At 41.2% G+C, this 20,231-nt stretch overlaps 1 protein-coding gene across 5 annotated transcripts; it reads right to left on the bottom strand.

Moving 5' to 3' along the window:
- Positions 1 to 2,296: 2,296 nt before the first annotated feature.
- usp20 (ubiquitin specific peptidase 20) lies at positions 2,297 to 19,866 on the bottom strand. 5 transcript variants are annotated; one of them, XM_069715678.1, is made up of 25 exons: positions 19,712 to 19,866; positions 19,262 to 19,380; positions 18,288 to 18,341; positions 17,900 to 17,962; positions 17,631 to 17,771; positions 17,438 to 17,540; positions 17,144 to 17,213; positions 16,943 to 17,056; positions 16,698 to 16,797; positions 14,673 to 15,180; positions 14,425 to 14,586; positions 13,521 to 13,633; positions 12,992 to 13,164; positions 10,772 to 10,866; positions 10,645 to 10,678; positions 10,493 to 10,538; positions 10,230 to 10,410; positions 9,938 to 10,064; positions 9,686 to 9,855; positions 8,087 to 8,168; positions 6,929 to 7,037; positions 6,733 to 6,835; positions 6,581 to 6,649; positions 6,328 to 6,496; positions 2,297 to 6,061 (listed from the first exon to the last, which is right to left on the bottom strand). In XM_069715678.1, the coding sequence occupies exons 2-24, from the start codon at positions 19,337 to 19,339 to the stop codon at positions 6,339 to 6,341; spliced, it is 2,853 nt and encodes a 950-aa protein (XP_069571779.1). In that variant the 5' UTR covers positions 19,340 to 19,380; positions 19,712 to 19,866; the 3' UTR covers positions 2,297 to 6,061; positions 6,328 to 6,338. The 5 variants fall into 5 exon arrangements, with proteins under 5 accessions (XP_069571779.1, XP_069571778.1, XP_069571780.1 ...); XM_069715677.1 differs by having other exon boundaries at positions 19,262 to 19,466; XM_069715679.1 differs by having other exon boundaries at positions 16,719 to 16,797; positions 19,551 to 19,866.
- Between the last annotated feature and the right edge of the window lie 365 nt (positions 19,867 to 20,231).

Here is a 20,231-nt window from a genome sequence, read left to right on the forward strand (position 1 = left end):
TGCATGTTTGTGTGTGTGTGTGTGTGTGTGTGTGTGTGTGTGTGTGTGTGTGTGTGTGTGTGTGTGTGTGTGTTTATATATATAGATATACAGAAATCAGTGCTCTAAATCAGTTTTGTTTTTGGCTCCTACCTGCAGCTCTCCTGTCGGCTCGCCCGTCTGCACGAATGCTCAGTCGTATGTGCAGCGTCTCGTCTCAGCAGCAGCCCGGTGTGTTTCCCTCCCCGTCTGCCTCCGTCTGTCTGGGCTCGATCACAGCTCAGCATACGTATGGCATTTTGGGATGACATCACATTTCCTCACGTAACAGTTGGTCTTTTTCTCAGATTGAAACCGATGAACCATTTTTCTCTCTCTCTCTCTCTGATCCTTTTTTTTTTTTCAGCAGAAAACAAGTTAAAAATACATTCAAGGATTGATTATATATCATCTTAACTCCCTTTTGATCAACGTTTTTACTCCAGATGAGCAGTGATGCTGCTGACATCGTGCCAAGAAAGTGGTGACTCATTTAGATAATACTACTTTAATTTATTCACACTGACTGTACACCGTCTATTTTGTCTTTTAAAGGGAAACTTCAGAGGTTGAGTGAGATTGAACTGCATCGTGTTCAGGAGCTCACAAAGGACAGTTTTAAAACAGAAAGGAAAGGAATCTCCATTTCAGTCTGGATCAAACGTTATTAATATGCTTGTTTAGAAGATTTTTTTTTTTTAGTCAGTGCTGATCTATAGAAGAAACTGGATGGAAATGCTATTGATTATTCCAGTCCATAAGAGAGTTGACAAACCGTTAACTGGACTGAAAAATTATTAAAACATAAAGCAAAATAGAAATCATACAACTTGCATTAATAGACATAAAAACAGAAAGCAGGAGAAGCAGCCAGCCTGGCTTTGGCAGTAGTATGTTTTTGCATATCTGTCTGGTTTTGTACGTATCAAAGAAAGAGATCATGTGTTCATTAGTGAGCTTTAAAGGTGCTCGTAGGAAGATTTTCTTCTGTAGCTTTGGACAGAATCAGGCTAGCTATTTCCCCATGAGTAGACTTTGCAGGAAGCTAACTGTGTTGTAACTGCAGTTGCGTATTTAACAGAAAAATGAAAGAGTGCTATAGTTTTCTCTCCTTAGTCTCAGGAAAAAAAAAAGAAGGAAATAACGGTTAAAAAAAATAAATTCACACTCCCTTTCGACAGCGAGCTCCTGTGTTGCAACGCATCCTTTACACAACCGTGTTGCTCCTATGCCAAGAAAAAACAAATTACATCACTATGACATCACCGGGGAGATTTTCTATGATTTAACAAATATAATCCAGAACCACACAAGACCTTTTTTAGCTTTATAAAATGTCAGTAAACAATTATCATATCCGTTTCCACGGTGTGGAATATAGATCTGCTTAGTGCATATGAGGGCTCATATGTTGTATGCTAATACAATATAATTTGGGTTGTCTTCCACCAAAAGTCATGTATATTGATGTATTCTTTGTTGGTTGGTGGAGGTGGGGGTTGTCTTCCTTCGCCCCCTGGAGTCCTCCAGACAGCCATCTGATAATGCCTCAAAGAACAACTGTATGTGACCCCACAGGTTGCAGACCTCCTACTGTGACCTTTTGGTTTGGCCAAGCAGTATCACTCTCATTTACATACACAGCCTTTTGTCTACACCTTAAGATTGGTAGTGATGGTACGACCTATATGTAAGTAATATGATATGATATATATATATGTGTTGTATTGTTGTAAACATATCCTAGCACAGAAGCACAAAATACATACTGACTGTAAGCATTGTAGAACACATTGCTTATGCAGGAACTTATCACGTTGGGGTCACAGTAGGGTGCAACTCACTATCAGATCAAAAGGGGGATGTGGTTCAAACGGAGGACAGTGGAAAAGTACTGAGACAAACATACTATGCAAATGTTCCCGCCTCACTGTAGGTAACACCTCTTCCTATAGTATAAGTGTATGTGCCGGAAAGGGGGAAGTGAGAATCCAACAAAGAGACCTCAGGTTGATGTTGGGCTCTCCAAGATATCTTGTAAACTACGCTTAATAAAAATCAACTAAGACCGGTAACTCCCGAAATACTGCTTCTATCAACGGACTCGGGGAAAACTATTGGGGACAATAATTTGAGATACAACAACGGGCAGAGTAGTACCATCCATGAGAAGGAAACTTGAACCCTTTAACAATCCTCAGTGAGGTTTACAATATTTATCCAAGAGCATTGACGTCTTTCTTTAGCTGGATTTGGAAAAGATGGAAAAAAACCCAAGTTGAAATCCAAGACCAGGCAATTTTAATCATTAAACCAGTCACGTAATTACATCACTTACACAGACATTAAGACATCCTACTGAATTGAGGTCAACCACTAAAGTCCCATGTTATCGAAGCATCACCACTGTCGTGACCACAAGAGCCACACACTATAAAATACAGGGAAAACACCAGTCAATAAAATCCTAGCTGCGTGTCGTGATCTTTTTCTGATTTACCGTCCGACCACAGCAATGCTTGTACTTGCCAGCGAAAATGGAAATCTCACACGCATAGCTACGAGTTGTAACACAAGCAAACAAGCTCTCAGGTGGGGATGAATAAGTAATTACCACCCACGGTTCTCATAACGCTGCACTATAATAAGCCGCACTGCCCGAGTCTTTACTGTCAGCTGTTCAAACGGTACTCCGTGTAACAGCTGCCCATTATCTCGTTGATAATAGAGGTAAGATTGCACAGATTTGTCTTTTATTTCATTGCAAACACTTTCCCAAAAAGTATCTAAATATAGTACACATACCACCGTAGTGTAAATACGATCTTTTATAGACACAGTCTGGAAATTTGTGAAAAGAAAAACTTACACGAGAAAATAAATAGATAAATTAGTGACCTTTCTTATTAAAAAGGATGAACAGTGTAAAAAAAAAAAAAAAAAAAAAAAAGAAAGAAAACAGGGAGATGTGGATTATTGAGACAAAATACAGTCACCAAACACAGCAGCGGACATGATGGCGTGTCTGTCGGGAAAATTACAGGTGAACAGGTGACATTAATGATATTGATAATGGCTTCATTTAGTTTTTAAACATTTTGGTCCTGCGAATGGTAACTACAAGTCTCAAAAAGCAGATTCGGGTCGTTCGGTGACATTTAATGTCCTCGTCCGAGAAGGACGGGAAACCGCTGTGAGCGAGAAATTTTGACAACAACAAAAACAAAAGAAAACACACATTGCAAGGTCGTCTTCTGGCTTTTCCTCACAAAGTTTTAAAGAGTGAAACGAGCGCCGCCATCTACAACAGATGGTCCATTTGGTCATCTTGTTTTCTGTAGAGGTGTTTCCTGTTTCAGGGCCTCTGCTTATGCATACTGGCATCGTTTATTGTCATACTTAAACTGAATAGCTCATATCTTAACAAAATAAGCTCATTTGAATCGATGTCAAATATTTGTGTACATCTTTTAAGGAGTAATTTGACATTTTGGGAGTTACCGTCTGCCTTCAGCAGGCCGTTAGCTTCGGTTCGCAACTTGTCGTTTTTAGGATGACCTTCTTTTTTTTTTTTAAGGATTAAACAAACAAGATATGACATTATGATTAATGAGCTTCGCCTTTTCTGATTGATGTAACCATGAAATACAGAAGGGAAATTCAATGGTACACTGCTAAATAGACCTTTTTAGAGTCGATGTGGATGAATGCTGGGAATTTATATGACGTCTCTGAAAATCATAAATTGAAATGATTTTTAAGATGTACATTTTTCCACCCTAACAAAAAAGCACTGTGGGTGTATACAGCAGGGGCTTGAAGGCACTGTATTCCCAGGTAGGATGACTGTTTGACTTTAATTGCTCTCTTAATGATTACCAGTAACCTATAAAACATTTCAAAACAATGTATTAACTGTGCATTGGTACTTTATGCATCATGGGGATTTTAATGTAATCAAACATTAAATGTAAACTGATGAGAAATTAAGGCTTTTTCATTTAATACTAACGAAACCTAAATACAATAATTCAATTTCAGTTCCTATTTTTGGCTTTCAAAATTGTTATTTATTGATAATAATTAGTAAACTAGTCTATGTATAATATTAAAGGTAGACAGGAGAAGATGGTCAAATAATGCTAGGCCCTTAACTGCTTAAAATTTGGTGGCAGACTTTGCGATGCAGATGTGTGCGAAAAAGAAAAAGAAAAAGGCGAGCGTGTGATTTGTCTACAATGAGATAGAGGAAGACTCTAATTTGGCTAAACTTGGAGTGGCTCTGCCATGTCTCCCAGATTTGACCCTTAATCATTTTTCTTACATTGATGATGCTGTAAAATGAATTGCACAATTTAGAAAAAAAAACATTTTTTTTTTCTTTTAATAAACTTAATTACAACAAACAATTGCTCTGAGCATCTCTGTATTGGCTGCTTACAGAGGTCAGTACTCGGATCTGAATCGAGTTTTTTCAACACACGCTTTGGTCAGGACTCAGGAAAACGGTTTAATTCCTCAATTCCTTTACATCCAGAACATAGTTTGAGTGAACGAGACATGGTATCTTGATTAGATTAGTGTATTTTACATCCGCTTTTAAACTGTATCTTCCAAAGTAAAGCAAATCTACAGATGCACGCATATCTTTACAAGCAAATACCTCAGAGTGTATCATTTGGATTTTTTTTTGGGGGGGGGGGACCTGATAACAACACATGCGCAATTAATAAATTATGCAGAAATTGAAAAAAATATATAATTTCATTCAAATAGTATCAGAAATGACCTCACTGCTGTAACAGGTTTGAGTTTTAGCATGTAATGCAAAATGTTTATGAAGCCAGCAAATTATTTTACTCATGCTAAAATGTTACATGGTAAAACAAAATGTGTTTCATTTAATACTGTCCTCTCCTGGTTTAATAATTACTGCATTACTGGTCTATTTGAAATTACAGGTATCTACCAAAGACTGACATAAAAGGTCATTTACACTGTGATGCTCCTGAAGAATTACTAACATACTGTGAGCTCTTATCAGAAATGCCAGTTATGATACTTTGATTCTCTTATCACCTCTGATATGTGATCTTCTCTCCTGCTTTCAACCTCTACGACTTGTGCCGATGTCCATTTCTCTGTTTTGTTAATATTATTCATATTTATATATGCCCTTATGCCTATTTAGTGATAGTGCTTGCAAAACTAAACAGGAACGAGTTGATATTTCAATAATTTTGAGCACATTAACAGATAAATTGTCTGTTTGAGCAAAAAAACAACAACAACAACAAAAAACAACCTCAGCATCCTGTCAGTGAAATGTCTTTCCTGGTCCAAAAAAAGGTTGTAGTTGCATGCAGTTTGAACTGGTGTTTTCAGACACACACATGCTTTGTTTGTAGTTTAAAATGAAGCCGGCATTGTTTTTATGGTTCATTCATCATTTCACAGGCTTAAACAAACAAAAAAAACCTTCCATTCCTGAGGGCTCAGTGCACTGTGGATTTAAGGTTGGAGGTGCAAGAGTTGTATTTATTTGAGACTTTTCACCTCGTGTCTGAACTCGTTGCTAAGTATCTAGTAAACAGGCATACAACAGAAAGCTCATTAATGTCTCTTGGTTGTTGCTTCCTTCCGATGAAGAAGTCCTCAAACTAAACATGAAACCGCAGCTCTGTTCTCCAGCAGCTTCACACCGGCAGCCGTCCGCTCTGCCACAGCCGGTTCGGCCATACATGACACCGAGCCACGACAGCGGCCACTGAGACACCATAGCTACCAAAAACAGCTCCAGAGATGTGACATGACATCTTTTTTTTCTTTTCTTTTTTTTTTTTTTAAACACCTTAACACTGAGGGTCAGAGTTATCCAATAAATAAACTACGTGATATTTAGGTACCGTTTCCTCCTCGTGTGACATGGCTTCGGGATAATACGCTGCTACATTTACAAAGTGCTCACGATGGGGCTTCTTCACCACGGTGCAAATTCCTCAGCGTCCTGTGAGGGCAGGAGTGGAAAGGGGAATCAGAAGACCTGCGGATAGTGAGAGTTGAGAAACAAGTTGAGAACCAACAGACCCCCAAATGGGCTCTCTATCTCCAGATCTCCAGATTTACAACCTTTTATTAGCCTCCATTAGTTTCGGCCACATGTGTGGGAATCTGACTTTTTACTGGCCAGAAGGAATTTATGACTTCATGTGGTTGGCGTAAGCGAATTGGCTGGAAGTGTTTCATGTTTCAAGACCACGGCTTCCAGGAAGTTGTTACACATTCAAACGCATGACAGAAAAATCCAACCTCTCTTTATCTCAAAGTGCTCTTGTCTCTGCCTCAATCTTCCTCTCTCCATGGAGGCTGTCGGGGTCAGCCGGCGCCACCGTCTGTCTCACTGCGATCTCAGGTCCTCCGGCATAAATACCCAACAAGTACTGCCACGTTTCTTCTGAGATCTGACCGTAGTCTGCACCTGAGGCCAGAAAAAACACAAACTGACCGTCTGTTTTCTTTATTTCCACCTTTAACGTCTTTCTCAACCAGTCCTGAGGTTTACCTTGCTTCAGTTGTATGTGTCCTCCTTTCATAATACCTATTTTACTGTTGTCGATGGGACCAGGTGGCTCTGAGAAAACAGATGAAAGGTATTTTGCATAGAGAAAAATAACTTGAATGCACTGCTGTTTCTATCTAAGTGCAGGGTCGTACCGTTGTCTTTGCCCTTCACGAAGCTCTCCCACTCTCTGAACCACTGCATGCTGATGCACAGGATCACTGTTGGAGCCTCCTCGGCCTGAAACTCTTTATTCAGCTACAGACAAGAAAAAAAAAAAAAAGAAGCTCATTTAGCGTTCAGCACAAAGCGTAAAGATACAGTATTTAAGCACAGAGTTGAGGTGTTTACCTTGATAAAGGTGTCTATTTCCATTTTTCTGCGTTTAGCCAGAGCTTCGATCGCCACTTGACAGATGGCACACATGTACAGGTGGTTGACTGCCGGGCCGCCTCCAAAACTGAAGACAGAAACACCAACATTTAACAGAAAGGTACGACGAGAATATTTATAGTGACGAACCCACATGGAAATTATAAATGAGCATTCAACTAAGGCCGTGGTTTATGGGATCATTGTAGAGATAAATATGTCCAGTTCAGGGGATGCTGCCATCCAATGTATTGTGACGGGATCAAGTAGCCAGAATTCAGTTATCAAGCTAGCTGACTTATAACTGCTCATCTGGTGTTTTTTTTTTTTTTGGCTTTCCTTAAGCTCAAACGTTTTTACTTTACAGATGACAACTTTTAGCAGCAACATATTGAAAAAAAAAAAATTGAAATTGAAATGTTTTGACTTGAGAGCGTTCATAATCGATCTTTTATCACCAGTGACGTTTTGTCACGTCATAAAGTTGTTGTGGGGAACGTGTTGGCAAGTAGCTGCCAACTTGTAATTAGAGGGTCGGTATATAAATGTTTTTTCACATTCACTTGAGCTCTGAACCGGTGGTTCCTTAGCGGGGTTAAGTGTGACGAGACAAGACACCATCTCTTTGGTTTAGGGTCCTTTTTTTTTAGGAAGTTATAAAATCAGATGGAAGCAAGTAACCAATAACTGTCGTGATTTTGGTCTGTGTGTGTATTTTAAGTTTAGTTTGTGTTTCATCCTCTCTCTCTCTCTCTCTCTCTCTCTCTCCACCTCACCTGCTCACAGGTCTCCAATCAGCCCCAGCTGCTGTCACTTAACAATCACCCAGTCAGTATAAATACCTCCCTTCAGTCTCTCCTAGTTATCAAGTGAAAGTCATAACCACATCAAGTTGATACCTGTGATTGGTTCCTCTCCCGGTTTCTTTGCTCCGTGGCCTGGACTTTTCTGTACCAATTTTTGTAAGTAAAGGTTGTTTTTTTTTTTTTTTTTGGGGGGGGGGGGTTTGTTTCTCTCTCTCTTCACTTGTCTTAAATCCTTGTGTCTGAGTCGCGTGTTTGACTCCTTCCTCCTGCTCAGTTGTGACAATAATATTATGACGCCATGTTATTCACTGAAAGGATGTTGCGTGTTTACCTGTTGTAAAGGTACTCCCACACGTTCTGGGGGACAATCACAACCAGGTCGTCTATGTAGTGGTATTTATTAGGAGGGATCCCTGTACAGAGATAAAATATGTTGAGGTTAATGGAAACTTTTCTGGCCTGAACTGGACACTGGTACGAACAACTATGGCAGCTTTCGTTTTCCTCTTCCTACACAAAATCCACCCTTTTATTGTCATCCTCTTGAACAATACTGGTCTGTGTCTCTCAAAAACCATACAGCCAGGTTTTTTCTAATAAAAACGTATAAAGTGGCCAGCTATCATTAAAAAAAAAAAAAAAAAAAGCCCAACAAAACACACAGTTAATAGAGTTTTATGTGGAAATAACACAGCTGTGCTTTGGTTTTTTTTTTGGAAGGGTTGAGAATAAAACGGTTCGGTCTTGGAAGTTGAAATGTCTAGAGGCCAGTAACCTCCCTTCAGCACCGCCGTCCATTAGGTAGCACATGTGAATGTGATCATGTGGGGGGAAAAAAAAATTTTGGCCGCTGTGAGTAAGTTGAATGCACTGATTTGTCCACATGGCAAGAAATCTCCAGTGATTAACACTGAACATTTTCCCACAGATTTTTATGCTCATTTAATAGCTAAGTGTTTTTGTTTTTTAAAGGGGTATTCCAGAAATGTAATACTGCATTTTCATTAAAGGTGAAGATGAGCTAGAGGCAGATTAACAGCAGACTTGTCAAAAGAGATCCAAGACCCTCTGACTTTTAGTCCCAAATATTGATCACATTACAAAAACACCGGAAGTTATAGTTAAAATAATGCAACTCAAAAGCATCTCTTTGCTGCACAGTTCTTGTTTGCAGCATTGGGCATTACTTAAAATGTTACAGTAATGTAAGCTCATTATTTAATTCAATGGGGAGGGGGGTTAAAAAAAAATTTGCCTGTTGAAATCAATATCTTGTCTACAGATTGTTGCACGACCTGTTAGAGGCTGAAAGGTCGTCTTAAATACAGGCTGTGTTTTCTTGAATATCAGTGAGCCACCCATAACTCTGCCCACATTTGATCAGTAAGCCTTCAGCAAAGGATGAGGTTTCTCTGAAGTGCTGCATGAAATCAGCCACCAACGCTAAGCTAATGTTGCCTTCTGACGGTCAGTAAATACTCTCTGATGGTAAACTGCAAAGTCTCGCTTTTTATTTCTTTGTGCGTTAAATATACACTATTTTGGTTGTGCAGACTTTGGAAATATTTAGAGGCACCTTTTAACTGAGCTGTGCTGAAAATAACGTCACAAACTACTTCTGCTCTTGGGGAATTAATAATGTGATTCTTGGCATTTTTCCGGTAACGTATAACATTTTCAAGGAACTTGTTCAAAAGTTGGTGTTTGAAATTAAAACTTGACAATAGTCCTCCAGAACCACAGAAATAAAACCGTTTCCACAGGCTGACTTGTAAATGACTGACTAGTAAGCCGACCCTTATATGTAAACTCAGTGGAATTTCCCTTTAGGGGAAGTGTTTGTTTTCTCAGTTATACTGTGTAAGGGGTCATTCTAACGTACAAAAGATTTTAAAGAAAAGACAGAATCACCACACACACACACACCTACCTCCGTGCTGACACAGAAACGTGTGATTGCTGATGGGTCCCGGCTCGGTGAAGGTGTTGAACTTGTTCAGCCATTCTCTGGAGATGTAAAACTGCAGCAGGCTGGGCTCCTTCATGTTGGCCAGAGCCACCACCTTCTGCCTCTCTCTCACCGACTCCTCGCTGCTTTTCCTGCAGAAGACGCACAGTCAGTCACGACGTTTGGAATAAATCGGTGCAGATACGGAGTAAATGGGGGTTCTCCTTTGTTCACCTATAGAACAAGACATAAGCCTCTGCGTTCTGCACCACCGTCTCATGGACTTCGGTCACGTACTGATCGTCAAACTCGTACCACTGGCCGTTGATCACATTCTGACAGTAAGCTATGTAGTGTCCACCTGCAACAATGAAAAGACATTTTAATGGAGAGATGATCGCCCCCGCCTCCCACCCCCCACACACGTAGGATTGAACAGAGAACTTGGGAGCTATATTAACAGGAAAAAAGGAAAGAAATAACATCCTGAATTGTCCTTTTCTGTAGGAAATGAATAAACTCGTACTTCCTGCCGTGCCGTGGTGGCAAATGACTGACAGCAGGTCGTAGGTGGTGACTTGGGATGGACTCTCTTTGGCCAGGAAAGGTCGCATATCGAGGCCCTCCAACGGAAAGGACACGTGGCTGCTGATCTTGAACGAATACATGACTTCGTGCCGGAAACGTTTCAGGTGAATGCACAGAATCTATTTAAAAAAAAAAGTGTATGTAGCCGACCACAACTACACTTCTTATCTGCAGCGAGATTTAAAAAAAAAAAAACTGTACCTCTGGAAGTTTAAGCACTTTGCAGTATTTGACACCATTTCTCAACCTGCAGAAAACAAAACATTGGGTAAAAAGAAATGCAGATGAAAAACATCCTTGTTAAAATTGACTTATTTTATTGCATTAAACCTATATTAATCATGCATACTGACTTTTTACATCGCTCACAGCTGTACATGTTGTCTCCTGAGAAAAGAATGAATGTGAATGAGGACACACATTTTCCAACATACGCTTGGACACACTCTTATTAAAGGCGAATATCACATTATTGTTCACCTTTGAGTTCATCTGCAGCAAAAAAGGCAGCCAGGCAGTCTTCTAGAGTCACCATGGGCCCCCAAAACCAAGTGGGGATACACGAGACTACAAACCTGTTCAAAGGCACGACACAAACGTATGTAATCATTACAATGCTAGTTAGTCTGTATCCTGACCTGGAGATCATATACTGGAAAAATGTGACCTTTTATGTGAATCAGTAACTTGTAATGGTTAAAGCATCTTTCCTACAACATGGTATGGCTCGACTTCTTTTGGTTTTTCAATCGGGCAAACGTTGTGGATAGTATCTGGTATTTTTGGAAAAAGTGACCCTAAAAGCAACGCTGCCTGCGGTGACATTAGCTTCTGAGGGGGGAAGAAAAAAGACAACTTTCAGTCTCTGTACAACTGATTTTACAGTGTCCTGAAAGGTTTGCTCCTTGGGTGGTCTGATCTTGAGTGGAGTACTCTTGCCACTAAAGTGAGCCCACTGGGGAACCCATTTCTTCAGACTGGCTCTCGTGCAGAAAAGAGTGAATTGGAGACGGAAGGATGGGCCTGATGGTGAAGTTTAGGTTCAGTCAGACAATTCTTCTTTGAAATTTTTCATAACGGCCGCAAAACATAGTTGGCATCTAGGCTGCTGCCTCATCACTCCAAGCAGATGTGATCAGAGAAATGATAAGCAAATATTGTCAACCTCCCGGAGCCTGAATGTACCCGCAGCGGTGTTGTTAACAGGCAGAGGTGAGATGGGAAATCTCTGCAGTTTAAACAGACCGCTAAACTAGGAAGGTGTGTTCGTTTGATTGATGTTTTTGGAGAAGCAGAGTGGAGCAGCTCGAGTTACTGCCTGAACTAGGTCGCAGACACCCCTTTCTTTCTTATAGTGAACATGTACGCAAGCCCTAGTCTATTTACACATCCAGCAGGAACACGGCAGCATTAGAATTAATTTGCACTCCAGTATTTGCTCTCCTTTTAGCTTTGTTTTGGTCTACACCAATTCCTGAAGGGAACATCTGTCTCTTTAGCAGCTAGATGCTCCATTAACATGGGGCTAACCTCTTCTTTCTGCTGTTAAGTGATCAGCGGGTAGTTTTTTTTTTGTTGTTTTTAGACATTTTGCTGGAAACTACGCTGATGAGACTGAACCAAAACAGCAACGTTGGAGGCCATAAAAAAAAAACAGTTCAGTAGAGCTGTGGAAAAATGCAGGAACGGATCATTTTTCTGCAGGTTCTTCACCAGAGACCACCTTTGACCCCTTTTAACACTACACAATCATTTGATCTATTGTTAATATCAAACACGGATTAAAACAGTTTTTAAACTCGGGTACTTGCTCAGATTAACTCGGTCACTTTTAATTTCAAACATCCTCAACAGCCTCAAGCAATTGTAGTTGCTTTTAGATAACTATTAGAAACTGTAAGATAAGTCAATAGCAAGCTAAGACCTGTGTCCTACGAAGGCAGATTATGCAAATTGTGAATAAAGTGAGTCTACTTTTATGTCTAACAAACTGTGTCAAGTCATCTTCTATTACTAGAAAACGGTTAACTCGTATAAAGCGAGGGGTAACCGAGTGCTCCGCTAACACGGGTATTTATATCTTCTGCTCCACTCACAAACCCTCTGAGGACCTTTTAAAAATGCGACATCACTTCTGCCAGGTCGCCCGGTGGCTCAGCTCTTTAAAAAAGAAAGAAAAAAAAAAAAAGGTTGTCCTGGAGCACTTTGCAAAGCATTTCAGAGCTCTTATGAGCAGATCTCATCTCGCCAACCCATCAGTCCTGGAAGACCTTAAGGCTCTCGCTGCATGAGCCACAGAGTTTTATCATCATTGAGAAATAACAGAGATTTTAGCTCTGATGGGATGGAAACAAACCATGATGGAAGGGTGTAGATAAGTTTTTAATTAAAAGGAATGTGTGGACTCATTTAAAGGTAATCAGTTGTGGTATCTCTATTTCCTGAGAACTGAGTGATAGCATGAGTCAGGCTCCTTCCCCTAAACAGCACAAGTTACAAAGACGGTCCCTGCAAGTCAGAATTTGTTTTAGTTTTATTTGCCAATTCGGCAGCTGTTGTAAGTACACGAAGTGACCTGCATCTTAATATCCCGCATCGGTGACATCAGCATAGTACCACGCTGAGATTTTACTGAATTCATGCCTTCAAATCACGCACACATCCTCTTTCGCTTATGACACTTAAACGTGGTCCACTGACCGGCGTATGGAGTCCATGATGTAGGAGATCCAGCCCTGCGAGCCGTAGGTGTCCGGACACACTCCCGTCTTGACCGGCAGGTTCTGATGGATGGACGAGTGCAGTTTTGCCAAGTCCTCTTTGCCAGGAATAGGCAGGGATAAATCCTGGAAGGTTTCCACTGTAGTCGAGACCTGTCCCACATTCAGACAACTAGTTTAGACAGCATGCCTCTATCAATTAAACAATGTATTTTTTTTTTTAGACTAATAAAGCATTTAACTTCTAGGTTTTCAAGAGATTGTAAAAATGTGTAAAAGATCAAAATAAACATTTACAAACCAAATGTCAGTTAATCCAAGGTTTGAATTGTGAATATTTAAATTTTTGCATATTTTGAATATTCTAATCATCTAAAATAGTCTGAAATAATTACACATCACATTTTCTATTAATTCTACTTTGACCATAAATATTCCAGATTTTCTTTAAAGTAATTGTACATGTTTACAGATTGTGATTGTGTTAAAACATGTGAATCACATCTCACCCTGTCGCAGGTTAAACACTGGACCAGACTGAGGATGGAGCCGTCGAAGATATCAGAGATCACGCTGCGATAGTGGGACTGTTTCTTCTTCCTGACACTGAGCAGCAGCTGAGCTGGACGACACATGAGGGCGAAGATGTTATTCTAGAGGACAGACTCCTGACCTGCACTGACTTGACACACAGAGCATCATTAACACAGACACCTGAAGTATTGAGTGTTAATGAAAATCCTCTCAGGGAGCTCCAAGTGAGGAATGTGGTCGACTCTGGTGGTTAAAAAAAAAAAAAAAAAAATGCAGTCTTTATAGTGATTGCACAGAATCGACAGTGACATCCAGTGGAAATGAAATGTACTGCCTCCCAATATGAGGCTGTGAAAGTGCTGTTTTTGTTTGTGATCTTCTGCTGATGGAAGATTGCAACAGGTGTGAATTATTACTGCTGCACTGTTGTGTTTTTCCAGTTGCCAAATATCACAGTGCTGCGATCACATTCATGTTTGCCGTTATTGAGTGGGAGAGGTGAGCGTCTCTTGAAATCGACCACAAATATCATCCCCGCACGATCTAATCTGCATCGTTTTGTTAACTCAGTCATTCAGCGTTTGAGGAATTCTTGAGAATTCAGTGTCCTGAGAATTTCTCCGACCTCGTTGTACTTCTGCAATTTTCTCCTCACCTTAAGGAATTCTTAGGCCTCTAAAAGTCCTCCAAACAGTTTTGTTCTCCTTTGGAGTTCTCTTAAGGGCTAAGATGCTTTGTTAATAAGTTTTATCTTTACAAAGATGTACACTCGACTTCAAGAGGAAAATCTTAAGAAAAAGTAAGAATTGTAAGAGTGTTCTTAGATTTTTGTCATGAGGAGAAACTAGTGTTTGAGAACGGCCCCAGATGTTTACATACCTTTTTTGAGGGAGTATGCGGGTCCTGCAGAGCGGAGGGGGCTGGAGCGTGGCGGACTGGAGGACAGTTTGGGATGCAGCTCCTGAAGGGTTCGTACAGGACTGCAGGGAGTCGACTGAGGCTGAGGCTGAGGCTGGGTCATCGATGCTTCATTGTCTGGTTCTGGAAAGAAGCACATTGCAGGCACGAAATTCACACTTTAATGATCAAATATATGAAACTAAAAAAAAATGGTAATCCTGCTGTACCTGATGTGGTGTTGCTCTGAACTTGTCCTTGCCCTGTGTTAGACGTCTGGTTGTTCTCCTGGCTTTGAACCTCAGTGTTTGGGGTTGGTGATAACTCCTCTTCCTCCCCTCTCTGAGGAACCCCATCTTCAGCTGCCGTGTCTACATCGGCGTCCTCATCCATCTCTTGCGAGCCGCCACGGAGGGGTGAGCCAGACACCCTTCTTTCCTTCAGCCTCTCCTTCTCCGAGATCACCGCGCCGACGCCCACAATTCCCGCCGCCGGTGGCCTGACCCCGTCGCACTCGTCCTGCATGAGCAGCTCGCCTTCACCGACTCCTCCCCCCTCTCCCCGGTCGCTGCTGGAGCTGGAGTCGCAGGACAGGAATTCGTCCTCCGAAGGTGAGCGGTCTCCGTCTCTCCTCTCCTCGCCGTCACTCCCCTCGCTGCTCATGCTGCACTCTGTCAGAGGCTCCTTCAGCTCTTCGTGTAACTGGTCCATCAGACAGCGCAGGAACTCCTGAGTGTCCTGCAGCGGGGAAAACAGAAAGACAAAAGGAGCATGCATGAATAGGATGATCACAGCGACAGGAGTTTTACAGAGAATTGGGATACATGCAAACAGATAATAAATAAATGTGTGGTAACTAAGAAGGAAATCGAATAAGAAATATCATGTACGAGACGTGATGTGCGTCTTTAAAAAAGCATCTTTTTTTTTTTTTTTTACATTAGCTACAAGGATATCTTGTAAACCATGACAAAAACAAATCTTGTTTCTAACAAACAAATCAATCATGCACTCAGCAAGAATCAAGTAAAAAAAAAACATTTTTAAACTGCATTACAAAAATAATTCAGTATCTGGGGAATTTTTTTTGTCTCAAAAATCAGACAACTAAAGTGAAATTCGACGATCGATAGAAGTTTACTAGTTTCCTTACTGCTGAATAGCAAGATCAAGTCAGAGATGGCTTTTAAACGTGTGTGGTAAATGTTTTTAATGCTCATATCTGTATACTCAAATATTAGTTTTAACGCCTTGTGAGTATCGTGTCTGTATGTCGAATGGAGATATGGCATCATATAAACTCAATCTTAAATCAAGAGCCAGATTTGTGAAAGTAAACTCCGTTTATAGTTTACCATTTATCCATATGTTCATTATATATTCATAATCATCTATACGGCAGATGTCGGCACATAAAGTAGCCTCCCAAAAGCTGCTCAGCTTAGCCCAGCTTAAATTAACTTGGCTTAGTTTGGACAATGGAAACAGCTAATTTAGCTCCGTCAGAACGTAACATTATCTGGCCACCTCTGAATCTCATTAATTAACACATTATTTATTCCTTGATACACGAGTTTGTACAAAACCTGACGTGTATGAAAGACAAGTTGTGGCTTCCTGCTTTCAGTGTTTATGCTAAGCTAATAGCTGGACTAATATAAACAGTTATATTCTCCTACAGTTTGTTCCACCAGTTTTCCACAGAAAGACGTGGAAAGGCATCAATGACTTTATCTGGTTATAAAAAAAATAAAAATAGTAAAAATTCCCTAGAAAACTGAAGTATCCCTGGAAGGTCGGGTTCACAATTTTTCAAACTTTTTCTTAAAACAACATTAAGGTGCCTGTAAGAATACTCCAACATTTTTTTTCTTGCTGTTTTCGTTCACTCTGTTCATACCAGCTGTTCAGATCTGTTTCTTATTTAATCACGACCTGACAGTTGTTTTAACGCAGACCTGAAGAACTGTGAACCGACCCTCTAAAACACAGACATGGGTCAGCAACTCGGATCAAATCCTACGGTTATGTATAACGCGCGTGTGTGTGTGTGTGTGTGTGTGTGTGTGTGTGTGTGTGTGTGTGTGTGTGTGTGTGTGTGTGTGTGTGTGTGTGTGTGTGTGTGTGTGTGTGTGTGTGTGTGTGTGTGTGTGTGTGTGAGGAACAACGCACGGAGGGGGGGGGGGGGGTCACAGCATGAAAACAAAGGGATAGTTGGTGTTAAACTGCTGTTGAGTGATGCCAGGTGTAGTTACCTGCTGGCTGCTTGCCCCTACCTGCTGAGCGTAACCACGAAACATAGGGTTTACTAGTTTGATGCCGTGAGACAGGCTGGTAGGGACGACGTAGCTGGGCCTGAGAGGGCAGCAGCCCGGAGAGAGATTGAATTAGAAGATATTTTAACGTGATTAGGTTTTAGTCGTCTCATTTTATGCAAATTGTAAAGCCACGCCATTTAGAAAGTGGTTTTAAAGTAGCTTAAGATCACTTTGTTTATTACCGTTTTTTATGCCAGAGCTCCGAGATGAGTTTCTGGTAGCTCTTACACAGAGCCGGCTTCTTATCGGTCCGGACCAGTCCACTGCAGTCCAGGAAGAACTGAGTGAGAGGAGGGCTGGTGGTGGAGCAGAGGAAAAAAAAAAAAAAAAAATGACATCCCTGATAATTGGGCCAAATGTAATGAGAGGAAGTGAGCTCTCACCAGTTGGACAGGGCTTGAAGAGCTGCATTCATGTAGCAGGAGTTTCCAATATTTTTCATGCCAGTCAAGCCTGCAAATAAAATTTAAAAAAAAAACTTGATGTTCCCAGAAAACGTTCAAACTACACAATTTAGTTATAAACTGACACCACCAAGAGTTAATTATCATTATTAAGATTAAAAGAAACATTGTTGGGTTTCAAATGTTTGAGAGATTTTCTGTACTTTTAATAACACAACAGCCTCGTGTGATTTGGATGCAAGTAGTTTGTCAAAAGAAATGTTGACAGCGTACCTCTGGGTTTGAGCTCGTCCTCGTCTGATTCTGAACCCTCCTCTTCCGCCACCGCTATTGGTACTGCTTTTAGCGGGTGACTGACCGGCTGGGGAGCCGGTTCCTAGTGAAATGATCCACAGATGTTATGAGCGCAGATTCACCAAGTAAGGCGGGACAGAAAATGAGGAGGCGAGCCGGGCCGAAGTCGCACCTGCTCCGAGGCTGTACAGTGGTGGGGGGCGGTGGGTACGGGCACCAGGGCGGGCCTGTGCTCCAGGAACACCTCCCGCTCACACACGTAACACCAGATCCTGAACGTCGTCAGGTTCACCGTCAGGTTGTGCTTCTTGGACTGAAGAAAACATTCGGTCATTCAGCGGAGTCTGCTTTTAATTAATTAACGTGCCATGTCGAGGCAGGCTGCCGACGAGAGGAAAAAAACAGGGCGAGCAGGTTTATTTAGTTTGTGAGGGTTTTCACCTGAGCGTGCAGCGTGCTGTGATCCGAGTAGGACTCTCCACAACCGACGTATGGGCATTCATTCTGCAGAACAAACGCCGTGTGAGAAAGCATCTTACAGCTTTTACATCCTCCTCTCGTCTTGTAAAGAAGTCACATTGTTAGTCATTGTCGTTCAAAACGCAAAAATCAATCAATGAACTTTCTTGTGTGCCTGAGTTTCAGCGCTGCTGCATTTATAATTACATTTAGGTTCCACCTTGTGAATTATTAATCGTTCACCTGCCATTCTAATATCAAATGATGTACGGTAAGTGCAGCAGTCATCCTTTTATCTGAGATACGCAAAGTAAACCGGCCAAATAATAATTATGAATATTTAAAAACGGGATTTGAGTCCTGAATTTACCTGCAGACAGGCCCACAGGTTCGGGCCGCCGGCTCCACACGACTGGCAAGTTCCCTGCAGAGAGAGGAAGAGAGTATTAATAGAAAAAGAAGAGTGTGAAACGTGCACACGCATTAAGGCTCACTCACAAGCAACACAATAAGCAAGACAACGTAACAGAGCTTAGAATAGATTCAAGCGCACGTCATTATTGCAGTGTGATCATCAGTCATACGACTGTGGCCTTAAAGAGCGTGCAGGCCGCAGCACACACAGCCTGTTACCAGACTGGGACATCTTTCATGTCAACCAGCATGGGACATTAGGAGGGTCAAAGGGCAAAAAAAAAAAAAAAAAAAAATGCCTCAAGACATCAAAAAAAAAAAAAAACAGAGCAAAAATTGTCCCAAATTTAAGCCAGTATCCTACATCATGTTATCGCTTTATTTGAATTCATTTTAATTACATCCCCTTCAGTGATGAGGTTTTTAATCCATCTATTAACTAATGCATTACACGCTATTACAAAATAAATAAAAGTGCAAAATAGTTGCTAGCTTCTGCTTTCTCCCACGTTTACAGATGATTTTTTTTATTTACTCCCGTTGACGCAAGTTGGTTGATTATTGCATTTGAATCTTATGCTTCCCAATTATTTATTTTTTGTGTATATAGTTTGTGTGTGTGTATTTATTCATTGGTCTTACCTTTTCTAAACAAAAATATTTGTATCTCTTATTTTATTGTATAAGTATTTGTAATTTCTTTTATGTGCACCTTTTCTTTTTTTTTTTTTCCTAACTGTGTTTCTATGCTGCTGTGATGGTTAAATTTCCCCCACTGTGGGATTAATCAAAGTCTTATCTATCTATCTTTATGCAACGCTTTTGTAAATACCTCGATATTTTAGACACTCGGGGCAAACGTTAACCCCCAAGATAGTGTTTTAAATTCCCTCCACTGCATCAGGCAGCTGTGGATGAACGAGAACCCACCTTGGATTTGTGGAGGAGGTCCTCCTTGGTCACCTCGCCGATGGAGTCCAGGTGAGGACAGAGGTCCTGCTCAGCCATAGCTGCTGCTTCTCTTCAGGTGGAGGACAGGACGTCTGTCACTGTGTCAGAGCAGCAATAACACAGCTGCAGTCATTCAAAGGAGAGGCTGCTGTAGCTACCGCTAGTTTCATATTCCCAACACGGTCTGCACGCACAGAAAAAAACACACACACACACACGTCTAAGTGTCCCGTGCCATGTGTTGACACACCTGCATTAGTTAGACTACCTTTTTTTTTTTTTTCCACAATAGCCACTCCAGACGTGTCCACAGGAGCTGACAGCTTTTGCAACGTGAAGGGCCTCCTGTTTACCGACGACAGCTCAGAGATCATCTCCCGGCCGCGGCGACGACAACAACAACAACAACACCAGCGGCTCTTTATTTACCAACACGAGCAGCTGCCGCGAGGACGAATCGCCGTTCTCCATCTTCGTGGAAACCATCCGCGTTTTTGAATACCGGGGCAGGTGACAGCGAGCTGGCGAGACACCGAGGACGCGAGCCGGCCCACCAACCCCGAACAACCTCGCATCCCTCCCCCCCCACCCCTCCCCATCTGCAGCACGGCCCGGCCCGGCGCGGCACGACGCAAGGCTGGAGGAGACGCGTCGGTCTGTAAACCCAGCCCACCGTCTGAAGAGGGCAGTAAAAGATGAAAGACATTTTTATATATATATTTTTTTTTTCACGATAGTTATGTGTTTAATTTTGTAAGGTAATAATTTCGACTAGATAGATAGATAGAATTTGTATTTCGTTTCTGTGGAAGAAAAATTCCCTGTTGACGGAAGTGACGTATTAAGTGACGTACTTATTTAGTGAATATTTAGTAATATATATATTTTTTTTTTTTTCAGGTTTGCTGAAATTGATAGTAAAATTTATAGAAATAGATAGGTGAAGATA

The sequence above is a fragment of the Brachyistius frenatus genome, unplaced genomic scaffold, assembly GCF_029030835.1.
Source record: "Brachyistius frenatus isolate BFR_SWC_R1_liver_20210118 unplaced genomic scaffold, ASM2903083v1 Contig_146, whole genome shotgun sequence".
Lineage (NCBI taxonomy): Eukaryota > Metazoa > Chordata > Actinopteri > Embiotocidae > Brachyistius > Brachyistius frenatus.

Coding starts and splice junctions, on each gene's coding strand:
- usp20 (XM_069715678.1), bottom strand. CDS start 19,339: ATGGCTGAGCAGGACCTCTGTCCTCACCTGGACTCCATCGGCGAGGTG. Junction 15,181..16,697: donor TAGGGGCAAGCAGCCAGCAG/GTAACTACACCT, acceptor TCCCCGCTGCAG/GACACTCAGGAGTTCCTGCG. Junction 10,867..12,991: donor ATCATGGACTCCATACGCCG/GTCAGTGGACCA, acceptor GCCTTTGAACAG/GTTTGTAGTCTCGTGTATCC.